The sequence below is a fragment of the Chiloscyllium plagiosum genome, chromosome 18, assembly GCF_004010195.1.
Source record: "Chiloscyllium plagiosum isolate BGI_BamShark_2017 chromosome 18, ASM401019v2, whole genome shotgun sequence".
Taxonomy (NCBI): domain Eukaryota; kingdom Metazoa; phylum Chordata; class Chondrichthyes; order Orectolobiformes; family Hemiscylliidae; genus Chiloscyllium; species Chiloscyllium plagiosum.
The window spans coordinates 18,283,735-18,301,374 of NC_057727.1; the positions used below are offsets into that span (position 1 = coordinate 18,283,735).

The 17,640-nt window shown below is 41.2% G+C and overlaps 1 protein-coding gene across 1 annotated transcript in view; it reads left to right on the forward strand.

Annotated features, from left to right (window-relative positions):
• The first annotated feature begins 1,016 nt into the window (after positions 1-1,016).
• The window catches only part of LOC122558903 (inter-alpha-trypsin inhibitor heavy chain H3-like), a 59,973-nt gene continuing 43,349 nt past the window's right edge, over positions 1,017-17,640 (forward strand). The window contains exons 1-8 of the mRNA XM_043707837.1: positions 1,017-1,166; positions 1,256-1,309; positions 1,841-1,870; positions 6,471-6,637; positions 16,622-16,726; positions 16,984-17,146; positions 17,264-17,374; positions 17,472-17,600. Of these exons, the coding sequence (XP_043563772.1) occupies positions 1,077-1,166; positions 1,256-1,309; positions 1,841-1,870; positions 6,471-6,637; positions 16,622-16,726; positions 16,984-17,146; positions 17,264-17,374; positions 17,472-17,600 (849 nt within the window). The 5' untranslated portion in view covers positions 1,017-1,076. The remainder of the gene's footprint in view (positions 1,167-1,255; positions 1,310-1,840; positions 1,871-6,470; positions 6,638-16,621; positions 16,727-16,983; positions 17,147-17,263; positions 17,375-17,471; positions 17,601-17,640) is intronic.

Consider the following 17,640-nt stretch of genomic DNA (forward strand, 5'->3'; position numbering starts at 1 on the left):
ACTCCGACCTATCACCCTCACCTTAACCTCTTTCCACCTATCGCATTTCCAACGCCCCTCCCCCAAGTCCCTCCTCCCTACCTTTTATCTTAGCCCGCTTGGCACACTTTCCTCATTCCTGAAGAAGGGCTCATGCCCGAAAAGTCGATTCTCCTGCTCCTTGGATGCTGCCTGACCTGCTGCGCTTTCCCAGCAACACATTTTCAGCTCTGATCTCCAGCATCTGCAGTCCTCACTTTCTCCTATAGGAGGTGGGAGGTCATGTTGTGGCTGTACAGGACATTAGTTAGGCCACTTTTGGAATATTGTGTGCAATTCTGGTCTCCCTGTTATGGGAATCATGTTGTGAAACTTGAAAGGCTTCAGAAAAGGTTTTCAGGATGTTGCCAGGATTGGAGGGTTTGAGCTATAGAGAGGGGCTGAATAGACTGGGGCTATTTTCCCTGGAGGACCAGAGGCTGAGGACTGACCTTATAGCTGTTTATAAAATCATGAGAGGCATGAATAGTGTGAAAAATCAATGTATTTTCTTCAGGATAGGGGAGTCCAAAACTAGAGAGTACAGGTGAGAGGGGAAAGCTTTAAAAGGGACTTACAGAGCAAATTCTTCTTGCAGAGGGTGGTGCGTGTATGGATCGAGCTGCCAGAGGAAGAGGTAGAGGCTAGAACAATTACAACATTTAAAAGGCATCTGGATGGGAATATGAATAGGAAGAGTTTAGAGGGATATGTGTCAAATGCTGACAAATCGGACTTGATTTATTTAGCATATCTGGTCGGCATGGAAGAGTTGGACCGAAGCGTTTGTTTCCATGCTATATATCTCTAAATCTCCATGACAAGAGTTTTTGTGCTATTTTTTCAATCTTTTTCCCCAGTTAGTCTAGTGAACCACAAAAATGAACATTAACTTCAAAATAGATACTGAAGGATTTTCAGCAGAAATGTCAACATGAAAAGCATGTTGTTTGCCTTTAACCTTCTGGAGTTTATTTTGATAGTAAATATGTACAGTTATTAACAGAGGTTTAAATAAAGCTATTCACCTGTGAGACAGATGTACTCTTTTTTTAAAAATGAGGCCAATGTTCGTCTATCTTTTGCTAATTTCTGTTCCGACCTTAATGTCAGCTGATTTCATAATAACAGAATCAGAGGATCATGAGGTAATGTAGAACCAGAATTCAACACTTATTTATTTTAAATATTTTAAAAATTGTAACTAATGTAATGTTTTTTCTAATTGATGTGGTAGGTTGGATATGGAAGCCGTTCACCAAATTATCAACCATTAAAAACGTTACTAAAGGTCTGTGTCATTATTAAAAGATAACCTTCTACCTATGGATTTCTTTGCATTACAGAAACCAATTCTGAAAGTTTTAAATTTTGAACCAATCATAAGACAATCATGGAAATCAGTTCTTAGAAATAATGCCAAATAAATTTTATCGTAACAAAGCTGTATCTCCATTCCCTGGTGTAAACACATTTCTTCTAACATCAGAACTTGATTGTAATAAACTGCTTTGTTGATTCTGTTAAGTTCACTATAATCGGGGTTGATATGTTCATGTCTAATTATTATTTGCAGTAATGCTTGCTAGATAATGCAACAACGTTTGGATTCTGTTGTTGTTTATTGCTCATGATTGCATGGGCTAATGTCGAAATCATTAATTAATTGAGTCATTAGATAAAACAGAAGGTGATTTCTCTCTTATTTTACCCTGAACTGTTATTGCTTTGTTTTGCATATAATATTTATCAAAAATACATTTCTTGTTAGCAGCCAATGTATTTATATATTCATGAAAAATGTTATTTTTTTTAATAATAGAAAAGAAGCACAAATGGACTGCGAAACAAAGTAGGTCTTATTTGTCAATTTTTTAAAAAATGATACTTCTCTTCTTTGCCGAAGCAGGTTATACTGTGAGTGCTTAGTTAGGTTTAGAAGTAGAATGTAAGGGTAATATCTAGCTTCCTTTCATTGTCACAATATGTCTTTTAAACTCCTCTCCTCTCTGTCCTCTATTCTAATCACCAGCAGCATGTGTGAAGACCGCCTGGACATCTCTGTCACTAAGAATTATTACTATTTAAACAATTGCCCCTCCTACATCTCTCCCTTCCGCTGTCTCACTCAGCCTCTATGGTATGCTTCTGTCCCGACCCTGAACTCACATCTTTCTTTGGTTTCTCTGCTATTTCCTCTCATGCACTTTCTAGAATCTCCTGCTTCCTCAACATTTCTGTCATTAAACTGCTGACTACTCAACTTCCCTTCTTGGTTAGATGATATTGTTACTGGTTCTCTCTCTTCAGGTATGGTTCCCCTTCTCTTCCAAATCGACAGTCATCATTCTTCTTGGACAATCAATCCTTGAAACTATGACCTCATTCCTGGCTTCCCTTTTATCTTCAAATTTCTTAACACATTAGAAATCTGTGTCCTTAATTCCCAGAATTCCATGTTGAATCCTCCAAACAGTTACTGTTCCTTGCAAAATATAGATATTTTTTAAATGTCTCAGTTTTTGAAATCATGAAGGGGCTGGATGGAGTTGATAGGGAAAGTCTGTTCCGTCTGACTAAAGAATTGAGAATGAGAATAGGTTAAAGCTCATTGGTAAGGGAATAATTAGATTAGATTAGATTAGATTAGATTACTTAAAGTGTGGAAACAGGCCCTTCGGCCCAACAAGTCCACACCGCCCCGCCGAAGCGCAACCCACCCATTTCCCTACCTTTACCCCTTACCTAACACTATGGGCAATTTAGCATGGCCAATTCACCTGGCCTGCACTTCTTTGGACTGTGGGAGGAAACCGGAGCACCCGGAGGAAACCCACGCAGACACGGGGAGAATGTGCAAACTCCACACAGTCAGTCGCCTGAGGCGGGAATTGAACCCGGGTCTTTGGCACTGTGAGGCAGCAGTGCTAACCACTGTGCCACTGTGCCGCCCAATTAGGTTCTGGAAAACACTGCCTGGAAGTGTCATGGAGGAAAGTTAATTGTGACCATCCTGGAAGGTATTAGATCATTATTTGAATAGAACACACTTGTAGTGAAAAGGCAGGAAAACGCCACTGAGATATGTTGATTCTCATTCAGAGAGCTGATACAGACATGATGGGCTGAACAGCCACCTCTGTATCATATCAATTCTGTGATTCTATGAATATCGAAATGGCTCTTCATCAAAGTTATGGGCTATGGCCTAGAAGACTATGACACAAGTAAACTATCTCTCCTTGTTCATCTAGACCAGTCTGCAGCCTTTGAAGTGACTGTCAATAACATCCTGCTCCAATACTACTCCACCCTCATCCAGTTAAGTGGGACTGGAGTTGCCTGGTTTGCTGTTGTCCGTCAAATCTTAGCAAAAGAATGAGTTGTAATCTCTTCCCCTGTCCAGCTGTACATCACTGTCAGTCCTCTTAACTCATCCGCTGTATGTTCTATGCCAGGTTGCTTGCCAGTCATTCAGTTGTGGATTTGCAGAAATTTCTTCCAGCTAAACAATGGGAAGAACAAAGCCGCCACCTTTGGTCCCCACAACATACTCTTTGCCTCAGCTATCTATTTCATCTCTCTCCCTAGCAACTGTCTGGGACTGAACTGGGTCTTCTGGAACCTTGTCAGATTTGACTCTGAGATGAGCTTTTCACCACAATGTACACCATCATTAAGTTAATCTTTTTCTCCTCTTTAATATTTCCTAACTCCACCCCATCTACTACTGGAGCTCTCATTAATGTCTTTGCTACTTTTAGATTTGATTATTCAAATACTTCTTTGTGTGCCCCCCTCCCATTTTCCACCCTCAATATTCTTAAGGTTGAGCTCTACTGCCTAGGTTCTTATTACATCAAGTCAGGCAGCATCCAAGGAGCTTCGAAATCGACGTTTCGGGCAAAAGCCCTTCATCAGGAATAAAGGCAGTGAGCCTGGAGCGTAGAGAGATAAGCTAGAGGAGGGTGGGGGTGGGGAGAAAGTAGCATAGAGTACAATGGGTGAGTGGGGGAGGGGATGAAGGTGATAGGTCAGGGAGGAGAGGGTGGAGTGGATAGGGGGAAAAGGAGATAGGCAGGTAGGACAAGTCCGGACAAGTCATGGGGATAGTGGTGAGCTGTCCCCATGACTTCCACATCCATCAAAGTTTTACTTGCATATCCACTAATATCATTTATTGTATCTGTTGCTCCCGATGCGGTCTCCTCTACAATGGAGAAACTGGGCGCCTCCTAGCAGAGCACTTTAGGGAACATCTCCGGGACACCCGCACCAATCAACCACACCGCCCCGTGGCCCAACATTTCAACTCCCCCTCCCACTCTGCCGAGGGACATGGAGGTCCTGGGCCTCCTTCACCGCCGCTCCCTCACCACCAGACGCCTGGAGGAAGAACACCTCTCCTGCTCCAATACTACTCCACCCTCATCCAGTTAAGTGGGACTGGAGTTGCCTGGTTTGCTGTTGTCCGTCAAATCTTAGCAAAAGAATGAGTTGTAATCTCTTCCCCTGTCCAGCTGTACATCACTGTCAGTCCTCTTAACTCATCCGCTGTATGTTCTATGCCAGGTTGCTTGCCAGTCATTCAGTTGTGGATTTGCAGAAATTTCTTCCAGCTAAACAATGGGAAGAACAAAGCCGCCACCTTTGGTCCCCACAACATACTCTTTGCCTCAGCTATCTATTTCATCTCTCTCCCTAGCAACTGTCTGGGACTGAACTGGGTCTTCTGGAACCTTGTCAGATTTGACTCTGAGATGAGCTTTTCACCACAATGTACACCATCATTAAGTTAATCTTTTTCTCCTCTTTAATATTTCCTAACTCCACCCCATCTACTACTGGAGCTCTCATTAATGTCTTTGCTACTTTTAGATTTGATTATTCAAATACTTCTTTGTGTGCCCCCCTCCCATTTTCCACCCTCAATATTCTTAAGGTTGAGCTCTACTGCCTAGGTTCTTATTACATCAAGTCAGGCAGCATCCAAGGAGCTTCGAAATCGACGTTTCGGGCAAAAGCCCTTCATCAGGAATAAAGGCAGTGAGCCTGGAGCGTAGAGAGATAAGCTAGAGGAGGGAGATCCTCCTCTAGCTTATCTCTCTACGCTCCAGGCTCACTGCCTTTATTCCTGATGAAGGGCTTTTGCCCGAAACGTCGATTTCGAAGCTCCTTGGATGCTGCCTGAACTGTTGTGCTCTTCCAGCACCACTAATCCAGAATCTGGTTTCCAGCACCTGCAGTCATTGTTTTTACCTCTTATTACATCAAGTCCCATGCATACACTAGTCCTAAAATCACTGGCCCACAGAGATTCCTGGTCAAGTAAGGCTTCAATTGTAGAATTTTCACCCTTGTTTACGAATGCTTCATGATTTCATCCTGCCTATCTCTGTAATTCCTACAGCCTCATGGTACCAAAAAAAATCTGAGCTTCTCCGATTCTGTTTTTGCATGTATCTTGATTTTAAACATCCCACCATTCTTTGCTATGACTGAGCTGTCAGGACTATCAGCTCTGGATCGGTCTCTCTAATCCTCTCTACTTCTCTATCTCTCTTTCCACCTTTGAAAACTCTCCGTAAACCTACCACTTGGAACAAGCTTATGATCATCTGGCTAATATTGCCTTATATAACCACTTTATAACAGTCGTTTGAAGCACCTTATTATGAATGAATATACGCAATAAATGATGAATAAATACAACTCGATTTTACTAAGCATCAACTAAGATGCTTACTTCTTCCAAATAAATAACATAAATATCTGCAGGTAATTAATTTGATGTTTAGTTCATTTTGATAATGTCAATGCTATCTCTTGACAGTAACTATTTGATATCGGTAACTGAAAGAAAAAAAACCTCAAGCTGGTGTATAAATTGTTAAGATATTAAGTGCTATTCTCACAATTCTTTGAACTCCAGTAGGACAACAGTTGCTATGATTTGTTCAGTTTCCCTGAAAAAAAAAGGTGTTACTAGTTGGTACAGGTCTACTTTTCTTGTTCTGGGATGTGTTCAATCAAAAACCTCCTGCAAAAATATCATAGTTTGAACACAGACCCTGAGGAAATTTGTCACCTCTTCAGTAGTGTTCATATGTTACTACAGGATGGGAAAAGAAAGGTAAGTGATGTGATGTTAGGTTTGTGCAATTGATTTCACCTTGAGTAGGGCCTGCCTCTTTACAATTATGACTTAGCAGGGATTTCCTGGATGGAGCTTGGTGGAAATTGTTCAGACCAATGACTAGAAAGAATCTCTTTTACTAGGCATCCATCACTTCTGCTGGTTATATTTGCGGAGAAAAGCATGTTTCTCTAACAAGCTACATGATATGAGAGCCAGCCTGGCAAAGCCCCAATATAAAAGCATCTTTTTGATCTTATTTACAATGGACCATTGTAATTCTTCACTAGTTAAAACCAAATACTCTATTTTTCAGGACAGAGAAAAGATTCAAGTCTACAGCTTGAAGATCAATTCCAAAATTACATCTCGATTCGCTCACAATGTGATAACAAGCCGTGTGGTAAACCGAGCAACTAAATCCAAAGAAGCCCTCTTTGAAGTTGAGCTGCCCAAAACAGCTTTCATTACCAACTTTACAATGTGTGTATCTGCTATAATTACCTAGCAAAACACCAAATTAGAGTTAAAATGCAATTAGTGCATCAGAGTTACTTTTGTGTACCTGACCATTTTTTAAACATACAATCACAGACTCTTTCTATCTTTTACAAATTTTAATGGCTTTTTCATTTATGCTGCCTTTGATTGTAGTCTTCACTGCATATAATGGATACATTTTTGTTAACACAATTTGCCCATTATATGTGGCAAATGGTTAAAATAACTGAACTGAGCTGCTTGAGCTCTAGACTTTCTGATTGCTACTTGTAGCTGTTAAGAATGCGTAGAGTACTGATTGGAGATGCTAAAATCTCTGACAAGTGCTCACACTATTTATAATTACAAGACACAGCCAGAAAGTGAAGATTTAAAGACCGAACTTTACTTAACAAAAAAAAATCAGTGGATCATTTCTATCAGCTCTGTCACACAAGTATGAAATACTGAATTTGTAAAGTTGCTTGCATATCTGTATGACCTAGCCTCTATTTTGACCTTTGACAAATGCATCAGATAGCTCACATTGCAATCAGCAGTTTTTTGATTTAAAAGTAAGTCAATTTTACATAGTTTAACACGTAGCAGGCATACAGAGTTGAGAGACAAGGGTAAAACACATTGGACACTCAGTGAAATTTGGTTTGATGATCAGCCTATCCTGATATCACTTTATATGGTTCAGTATCAAATTTTGCTTGACCACATTCCTATGAAGAGGTAAGTTACTCATCGCAGTATTCCTAGCTCCTGACCTGCTCTTGTAGCAGCTGTGTTTTTGGAGTAAGTCCAGTTGAGTTTATGGTCAATGGTAAACCCTAGGATGTTGATAATAGGAGATTCAGTGATGGTAACACCACTGAATGTCAAGGGTCAGTGGCTAGATTGTCTTATATTGATGATGGTCACAGACTGGTATTTACGTGGCATAAATGTCAGCCCAAGCCTGGATACTGTTCAGATCTTATTGCATTTGAACACGGAGCGCAACAGTATCTAAACGTGATGAATATTATGCAATCATCAGCGAACATCCCCACTTCTGACCTTACGATGTAAGGAAGGTCATTAATGAAGCAGCTGAAGATGGTTGGGTCTAGGACACCTCCCTGAGGAACACTTGCAGAGATGTCCTGGAGCTGAGATGACTGACCTCCAACAACCACTACCATCTTCCTATGTACCATGTATGATTCCAACCAGTGGAGAGTTTGTCACCTGATACCCATTCATTCCAGTTTTGTTAGGACTCCTGAATGACACACTATCAAATATAGCCTTGATGTCAAAGGCTGTCACTATCACCTTACCCCTAAAATTCAGCTCCTTTGTCCATGTTCGAACCAAGGCTGTGATAAAGTAGAGGGGAATCAACAGTTAAAAACATCCATTTTAAATCTCCATCTTGCAATAATAATTTGTCTTGTGTGTTTAAAATAGCTAGTGCTGTCACAGTGACCATGAGAATGAATGTAAGAATTTTGGTATAACCTTGCAGCTGTTCTCTCTCACAGAACTTAAAGTGAATAAAATGCGTAGCTTAGGAAAGCAAATCTTAGCAGGTCTTATAAACTTAATGGTAAGGTCCTAGGGAGTGTTGCTGAACAAAGAGACCTTGGAGTGCAGGTTCATAGCTCCTTGAAAATGGAGTTGCAGGTAGATAGGATAGTGAAGAGGGCATTTGGTATGCTTTCCTTTATTGGTCAGAGTGTTGAGTACAGGAGTTGGAAGGTCATGTTGCGGCTGTATAGGGCATTGGTTAGGCCACTGTTGGAATATTGCGTGCAATTCTGGTCTCCTTCCTATTGGAAAGATGTTGTGAAACTTGAAAGGGTTTCGAAAAGATTTACAAGGATGTTGCCAGGGTTGGAGGATTTGAGCTGAACAGGCTGGGGCTGTTTTCCCTGGAGCGTCGGAGGCTGAGGGGTGACCTTATAGAGGTTTACAAAATTATGAGGGGCATGGATAGGGTAAGTAGGCAAAGTCTTTTCCCTGGGGTCAGGGAGTCCAGAACTAGAGGGCATAGGTTTAGAGTGAGAGGGGAAAGATATAAAAGAGACCTAAGGGGCAATGTTTTCACACAGAGAATGGTACGTGTATGGAATGAGCTGCTAGAGGAAGTGGTGGAGGCTGGTACCTTTGCAACATTTAAGAGGCATTTGGATGAGTACATGAATACGAAGGGTTAGAGTGATATGGGCCAGGTGCTGGCAGGTGGGACTAGATTGGGTTGGGATATCTGGTCGGCATGGATGGGTTGGACCGAAGGGTCTGTTTCCATGCTGTACACCTCTATGACTCTCTATCTGCTATGATGCAGGAGAAAGGCACCAAATGTAGAAACAGTTTAAATCTATAGGTATGTATGGTCTATGAGAATAAGACTAAAATTTATTGCTAATTATGAGAATTTAATTAGAGAAAGAAACATTATATGATGTGGGAAAGGGAACATGCGAGATTGTAATGCAAATAAGGGCTATAAAATATGCAGCCATCTTGCTAAAAAGAAGGGATCTCTCAGTAGTCCGTCCAGAGTCATCTTGATTGATACTCAGGATGATGACAATTGATCTCTCAGCCGACTTGATAACAATAAAAGAGTGCTATTTTGCAAGCTACGAGTGGTTCGAGAATTTCTCAGTTTACATATGGTGCCGTGACATAGATCCCAACATAGGGAATGTTTCTCTTGACTGATTAAGTGACCGAAAATTTGTGTCGGACTCACTATGGTGGGGCGCCTTATGTATTTTACCTTAAGACCACTCCTTGTGTCCAAACAGATGATCTGCCCCTCGCCTAGTGAGACTTGCACTTTGAAGGAATCAAAAGAACCACTTGATCGTCAAGTTTTAGATAAATTTAAGTCTCTTTTGTTTTTGTTTAATATCGTCTGTTGAAATTTGATACTTTTTGTTTAATATGTCCGGGTGAAATGTCTCTTTTGTTTGCTGCAGGGTGACCTTGGCTTTTCTGTATTCGGCGTAGAGAGCTGACTCCTTCAGATATGGCCAGTTGAACTTTTTAGATTACTATACTGTAAAAGGAAGGCAGTTTTGGTTAATTTCGCACTCCGTACTGTTAATATGGCTAGTGAAAATTATGAGATATTAGACACTCCGTTGTGTTAATATGGTCAGTTGAAATTATGAGGTTATAGAAAAAGGAGGACAGGTTGGTTGAATTTTGTTTTGTAGAGCATGGAGGTATAAGTTACTATGGCACAGTCCCTCGATGTAGTTGGAAAGGGTTATCCCTTTTAGACTATGTGTGAGATAATACCTGATCAGGAAAATGATTTACAGTGTTTGGAGGCCTCTCCGATTAATAAGACATTTTGTTAAATCCTTTGTGTGAATTAGACTACTTGAAAATTCTTAATTTACATTTTAAAGAACGTCCTGTTTGAATCATTAAATGATTGTGATTATGTGCATGTGAGAAACACCTTTCATAGAACGTGGAACTGGTTCCAAAACTATGACTTTTTCAAAAATAAGGGTGAAATGGACAAAATAATCTAAGAAACTTCCACCTGATAGCACATTTAATTGTGATCACACTAAACAATTGGCAGAAATTTTGTAAAGAAGAATATTTTGTTTACATTAGTTCGTATGTCAGTAACTAGGGCTTAATAGGTGTTCTCGTGCTTAGGGATAAGGCATCTATAGCATGGCTGCCAGTGGTGTAGTGACCAAAATCAGGGATGTACAATAGGCTAGAATAGGAAAAGCAGAGAGTGATTTCATACGCTAGCCTGCTGGAAATGGTTACAGAGACAAGGGAAGGCTGATTCCTTGGAGATATAGGCATTTTAAAATGGAAATGTTATTTCTCCTCAGTTAGCAGAGGAATGATGGTTCAATTAAATTTGCAACAAATTAAAATGGAAGCAGAAAACGTTTAAGATGAATTACAGTTTTTATTGGGTGGAAGGAGCCCATTCAGAAGAATATTAGAATAGTCTGGTTTAGATGTAACAAAGGTACAGATATGGGTTTGAGCACAATCTGAACTGAAGCAGAATCTGAGCTAAGCAATGTTACAGAGATGGAAGTAGGCAAATTAATGTAGATATCCGAGGAGCAGAAGAATCGACGTTTCAGGCAGGAGCCCTTCATCAGGAATGAGGCTGGGAGCCTTGGCGGTAGAGAGATAAATGGGAGGTGGTGGGGCTGGGAGTGCAATAGGTGGATGGAAGTGGGGGAGAAGGTGATAGGTCAGAGAAGAGGGTGGAGCGGATAGCTTGGAAGGAAGATGGACAGGTGGGATAGGTCAGGAGGGCGATGCTGAGTTGGAAGGTGGGAACTCAGATAAGGTAGGGAGAGGGGAAATGAGGAAACTGGTGAAGTCCACACTGATGCGTTGGGGTTGAAGGGTCCCGAGGCAGAAGATGAGGCGTTCTTCCTCCAGGTGTCGGGTGGTGAGCGAGTGACAGTGGAAGAGGCCCAGGACCTGCATGTCCTCAGCAGAGTGGGAGTGGGAGTTGAAATGGTCGGCCACAGGGCAGTGGGGTTGATTGGTGTGGGTGATGCCGAGATGTTCTCTGAATAAAAACCAATAAATGACATGTGTGGATGTGCAATAAAAACTGTAATTCATATTGGACCTGACCAGGTAGGCACGGAGAGAATGGTTTTTGCGGAAAGCGGATAGGGATGGGGAGGTAAATATATCCCTGGTGGTGCAGTCCATTTGTAGGTGGCGGAAATGTCGGTGGATGATGCGATTTATACAGAGGTTGGAGTCATCAATGTACACTGGGACCACTCCCCTCCTTTTCCTCCGCTACACCGGCACCATTCCCCACTTTTTCCTCCTCTACATTGATGACTGCATTGGCGCTACCTCGTGCTCCCATGAGGAGGTTGAACAGTTCATCAACTTCACCAACATATTTCACCCCGACCTTAAATTCACCTGGACCGTCTCTGACACCTCCCTCCCCTTCCTGGACCTCTCCATTTCCATCAACAATGACTGACTCAACACTGACATTTTTTACAAACCCACCAACACCCAAAGTTACCTGAATTACACCTCCTCCCACCCTACATTCTGCAAAAATGCTATCCTGTATTCCCAATTCCTCCACCTCTGCTGCATCTGCTCCCAGGCGGACCAGTTCCACCACAGAACACACCACATGGCCTCCTTCTTTAAAGACTGAAATGTCCTCTCCCACATGATTGAAGATGCCCTCCGACGCATCTCATCCATATCCCACCCTCGAACCACACCTCTCCACCCGCAGCAAGGTCATAACCCCCCCTGGTCCTCACCTCCCACCCCACCAACTGCTGCATAAATTGCATCATCTGCCGATATTTCCATCACCAAACAGACTCCATCACCAGAGATATATTTCCCTACCCACCCCATCCGCTTTCCACAAAGACCGTTCCCTCTGCGACTACCTGGTCAGGTCTACGCCCCCTAACAACCCATCCTCCCCTCCTAGCACCATCCCCTGCCACTGCAGGAATTGCAAAACCTGCACCCACACCTCCCCCCTCACTTCCAACCAAGGCCCAAATGGAGCCTTCCACATATATCAAAAGTTTCACCTGCACATCCACACGTCATTTATTGTATCCTTTGCTCCCGAAGCGGTCTCCTCTACATTGGGGAGACTGGACGCCTTCTCGCAGAGTGTTCCAGGACACCCACACCAATCAACCCCACGCCCCCATGGCCGAACATTTCAACTCTCCCTCCCACTCTGCCGAGGACATGAAAGTCCTGGGCCTCCTCCATTGCCACTCCCTCACCACCTGACGCCTGGAGGAAGAACACCTCATCTTCTGCCTCGGGACCCTACAACCCCGCGGCATCAATGTGGACATCACCAGTTTCGTCATTTCTCTTCCCCCCACCTTACCCCAGTTCCAACCTTCCAGCTCAGCACCATCCCCATGACCTATCCCACCTGTGAATCTTGCTTCCCACTTATCAGCTCCACCCTCCTCTCCGACCTATCACCTTTACCCCCACCTCCATTCACCTATTGCACTCTCAGCTACCTTCTCCCTAGCCCCACCCCCTCCCCTTTATCTATCCACCCCCGAGGCTCCCAGCCTCATTTCTGATGAAGGACTCCTGCCCGAAATGACGTTTCTCCTGTTCCTCGGATGCTGCATGACCTGTTGTGCTTTTCCAGCACCACACACTGTCGACTCTGATCTCCAGCATCTGCAGTCCTCACTTTCTCCAAATTAATGCAGATAGGTGATTAAAATCAGAGTTGGGGCAATTCTCAGATCGCAAACTGTCTTACTCAGCTTAACACTGCTGCCAGAGATGGAACCAGTGATGATGGAATGAAGTTTTTTTAAAAATATATTCACTCAGGATATGTGGGCAGTATTTATTGCCCATCCCTAGTTGCACTTGAGAAGGTGGTGGTGAACTGCCTCCTTGAACCACTGAGTCCATATACTGTAGGTAGACCCACAATGCCATCAAAAGAGGGAATTTCAGGATTGTGACCAAACAACAATGAAGGAACAGTGACATATTTCCAAATGAGGATGATGAGTGGCTTAGAAGGGAATTTGCAAGTGGAGGTGTTTCCAATATCTGCTGCCCTTGTTCTCTGAGATGGAAGTGGTTGTGGGCTTGAAAGATGCTACCTGAGGATCTTGATAAATTTCCACAATGCATCTTTTAGGTAATATACACTACTGCTACTGAGCATCAGTGGCGGAGGTAGCGGATCCCTATGGATATAGTATAATCAAGCAGGGTGCTTTGTCCTGGATGATGTCAAGCTTCTTAAGCGTTGTTGGAGCTGGACTCATCCAGGCGAATGGAGAGTATTCCATCACACTCCAGGCTTGTCCTTTGTAGATGGTGGACCGCCTCTGGTCAGTTAAGAATTGAATTACTCGCTGCAGTATTCCTAGCCTCTGACTTACACTTGAAACCATTGTATTTATATGGCAAGTCCAGTTGAGTTTCTGGTCAATAGTAAGCACCAGGATATTGGTAGTGGAGTGGAGTAGAGCAAACACAATGATTTAAGCCTTCCCAGTATTTAGATGGTGAAAGTTTCTGCTCATCTTGTATTAAATGTTAGATAAGCAGTGTGAAAAACTGGTCCAGATTTGGAATCCAAAAGGAGTGAAAGTAAGATAGATCTGAGTGTCATCAGCAAACACAGAACAAAAATATATGTTTTCAGATGAAACCAGTAAGGTTAGCAGCAAATGGAAATATCCAGAGTCACAAATTCAAATCTACCTCAGTTGAGGAATTTAACTTATATTATTTATTAAATGAAAAGCTAGGGTTGATTAGGGCCAGATTGAAAGTGAGTAGAGTTGAAAATTAGCACTGTTTAGATCAGAGTAGTGCTGGAAAAGCGCAGCAGGTCAGGCAGCATCCGAGGAGCAGGAAAATTGACGTTTCGGGAAAAAGCCCTTCATCCAGCACCACTCTGATCTAAACTCTGTTTTCCAGCATTTGCAGTCCTCACTTTTGCTCCCTTGAAAATTAGCACTGACAGCTGGAATGCAAGTTCCCCAGTTTCATCCTCTTCTTGGTCATTTTAGCCTCAGAGAAACCAGGGATCACATATCTACCTGTTCCAAATTAACAAGTTAATGAAGTTAAAAATTGCCTTCCAAACATATCCATATAAATTCTATCTCATAGCTCATAAACAAAAAAAAATGGGCTTCTCTCAACTGGAATGGCTAACAATTTCGGGTCATTAAGAATGAGACCAAAGGGGACCAATGTGAATATTTCAATCATCTGTCAATTTTTGTAAACTGCAGGGGTCTGTTTCAATGCTAGAGGTGTCTATCTAGCCAGGAATCAGAAAGGTGTACAGGCTTTCACAATCTTTACGGGAGTCTCCCTATTTTCCTGAGGTGGTGATCATCCTGCTGCCTGACCTGCTGTGCTTAGTTGAAGAAACATGCCTCTTACTTACCTCTCATTGAATCCTGCTATTCTTCTCAACCTGAAAGGCCTATGATTAGTCTTCCAGTTTTAAAAACCTGCCCACCATCTTTCCCCATCCTGGGAAAAATCACTAATGAGCATTTTTTATTCTTCTATGAGATGTGTATGACTACAAAACGTCAGCATTTGTTATCCATCCTGGATTATCCTTGAACTGAATGGTTTTCTACATCAGTTCAGAGGGCAGATAAGTGAACTATATATGGCTTCAGACTAACATATAAACCAGACAAAGAAAGAATGGCAGATTTATTTTTTGAAAGGGTATTAGTGAATGAGATAGTTTAATTGTCACAATTACTAACATTAGCTTTCAATTCCAACTTATTAATTGAATTTAAATTCAACCAGCTGCCATTGGTAGGGTTTGAATTTGAGTTCCCAGAGCATTGGGTTGGGCCTATGGATACTAGCCTATTGACAATCCCACTCTGCTACTGTCTCATCCACCACCAAACTCCACCTTCTGCACCCTTTTGTCTCCCAATGGGAAAGGGTTTGGAACTTGGAAAATGTTCTGGTCTTTGTTATTTTCCTCCCTAATCCTCAGTGGTAGAATCCGCCCCTAGCTTTGTTCATGGTAACCTGAAGCCCTTAGATCTAAACATCTGCATCAATGATGTCCTTTAAAGCAGAAAATCTGCAGTTCTTACCTGTGTCTTTTATGTAGCACCAGAAGCAGAACAACGTTATTGAGATTTTACTACTCTCTGAAATAGCTCGTAAGTCACTTAAACCTTTTCAGTGCAGTTTGTGGAATTAATAAAAATGATCCCAGATGGACAATACAGCCTTTCTAAAGGTACATCCTGCCTAACTCAACCCCACCACATCATCCTCACTAACATGTCAAAATTGGATGACATCTCACAGACCAGTTTTACTTACAGAATTGTGCTTTTCAGCTAGACCCATATTGTGGTTAACTTTTGTCTTCTGAAAAGGCCTGGCAAGCTGCTCTGTGATACTAGAATGGATAAAAAATGCTGGTGCTACCAAGGATGCCATACATCTTCTGAATTTTTTTTAAGAGAACATACAGCTGGAAATGAGTGAGGTAGCTCAGTAAATCAGCTTCAGAAACTGCTGTGTGATATTTTACCAACCACATCAGCAGACTGCATCTTGCACTAAGGAGATGCACTGCTGATGAGTGCAGGACAAGAGTATAGTTTGAGTATCATTAACAAGGATACTTTCTGCTGCTGCCTCTTTTAACTCTGCACAATGCCAAAAGTTAGAATTTTTTAAAAATAAACCTCAACTTTGCCTTTCTGTCAATTTTACCTTGAATTGCTAGTGCTTTAAAAGGTAATGAAATTAATACACAATCTGGCAATCCAGGAAATGCATTGCTATCGTCAGGGTTGAATGAAACGTGATTTAAGATTGTGCTTCAGCCATGTTTTTGATTTGTATATTAAGTAATGCAGTTACTCATTTATCACACAAATTAGTTTTCAAAAAGATTACAAAGATAACTGCACAGATTGATTTGAGCAACTGATAGTTAAGTATTAATATTTTTAAAAAAGGTAATTGAATGTTCAGACTCTAGTTTGGATTTTTGAAGGATTTTTTTCAGAAGTTCTAGCACATACATTCTCAAAACATAAATTAACATTTACATATTTGCTTCTCATGAATTTAGTTATGAATTAAATCCCAAAGATTAACAACCAATCTAAAGAAACAAAACTGATGGTTCTGATATTTTTAAAGGATTCTATTCTATTAATAGCAAACAGAAATTTAATTCTCAGTTCTTCATATTGAAACATTTCAAACATTGTGGATAAGTTTGCAGAAAATATCCAGGCTGCAAACTGATTGATGTTTCAGTTTGATCACAACTGCCATGAAAAATTCAACTTATTTTTTCTTTCTTTGTTCTCTCTCCTGTTCAGCCTATGTGGAAGATCAACCAGAGATTTAACAACAAGCTGCATTCTAATTTGCTAATACACTTCCTGATTCCTTCCTCTGTAGGACCATAGATAGAGTGAAGTATTCTGGAGAAGTGAAGGAAAAAGAAGTTGCTCAGCAACAGTATGAAGTTGCAGTTTCCCAGGGGCAGACTGCAGGATTGGTAAAGTAAGGGCAAAATTACACTCTTAAAATTACAGATTAATTGGTAAAGAATACTAAAATATGAAAATAATTCATAACATGGGGACGCAGGGGGCTGGTGCTGTGGAAACATGACCACCTCCCCATTCTATCCCTCACCCCAGATAGTTCAGTGGTTACAAGCTTTCCAAGTTGAATTAATTTTCCATGCTCTACTTTCAAACCAAAGGCAACACTCGTTGATAACATCTATTGTTTAACTTGTTTTCTGGTGGACAAAGAGTATCTGGAAGAAAAATGGAAAAGTTCCAAGTATCAGTAAATATTGCACCAGCCAAAAAAGTTAATTTTGAACTAATCTATGAAGAATTATTAAAACGCAAATTGGGAAAATATGAAATGATCCTCAGAGTAAAACCTAAGCAGCTGGTCAATCATTTCCAGGTAAATTGTTATTTAATATTCTATAACTAAAATATTTTAATTCCAACCTGATGTGTACTTAATAAAATTGTAATTAAAGTCCTTCGTTTTTCTGTTAAATTATTTCTTTTTGTTTAGATTGATGCTCATATTTTTGAACCAAAAGGCATTGCCTTTCTCAATGTCCATGGAACTTTCTTAACAAATGATCTGGATCAAGCTATGGTGAAGAACAGAACTGAAACCAAGGTCTGTAATTCCAAATTTGATGGTGGCATTTTTGACATTTTCCTTTATAAGATGTTAAGAATAACAATAACTGAAATTAAAATCAAATTGAATTTAGGCTCATATTTCCTTCAAACCAACCCTGGAGCAACAGCAAAAATGTCCTGATTGCAATGAAACACTGTTGGATGGAGACTTGATCATACAGTATGATGTCAATAGAGACCTGTCTGGTGGGGACATTCAGGTGAATAGATGACAAATTAAAATAATTTCTACTTGCTCAT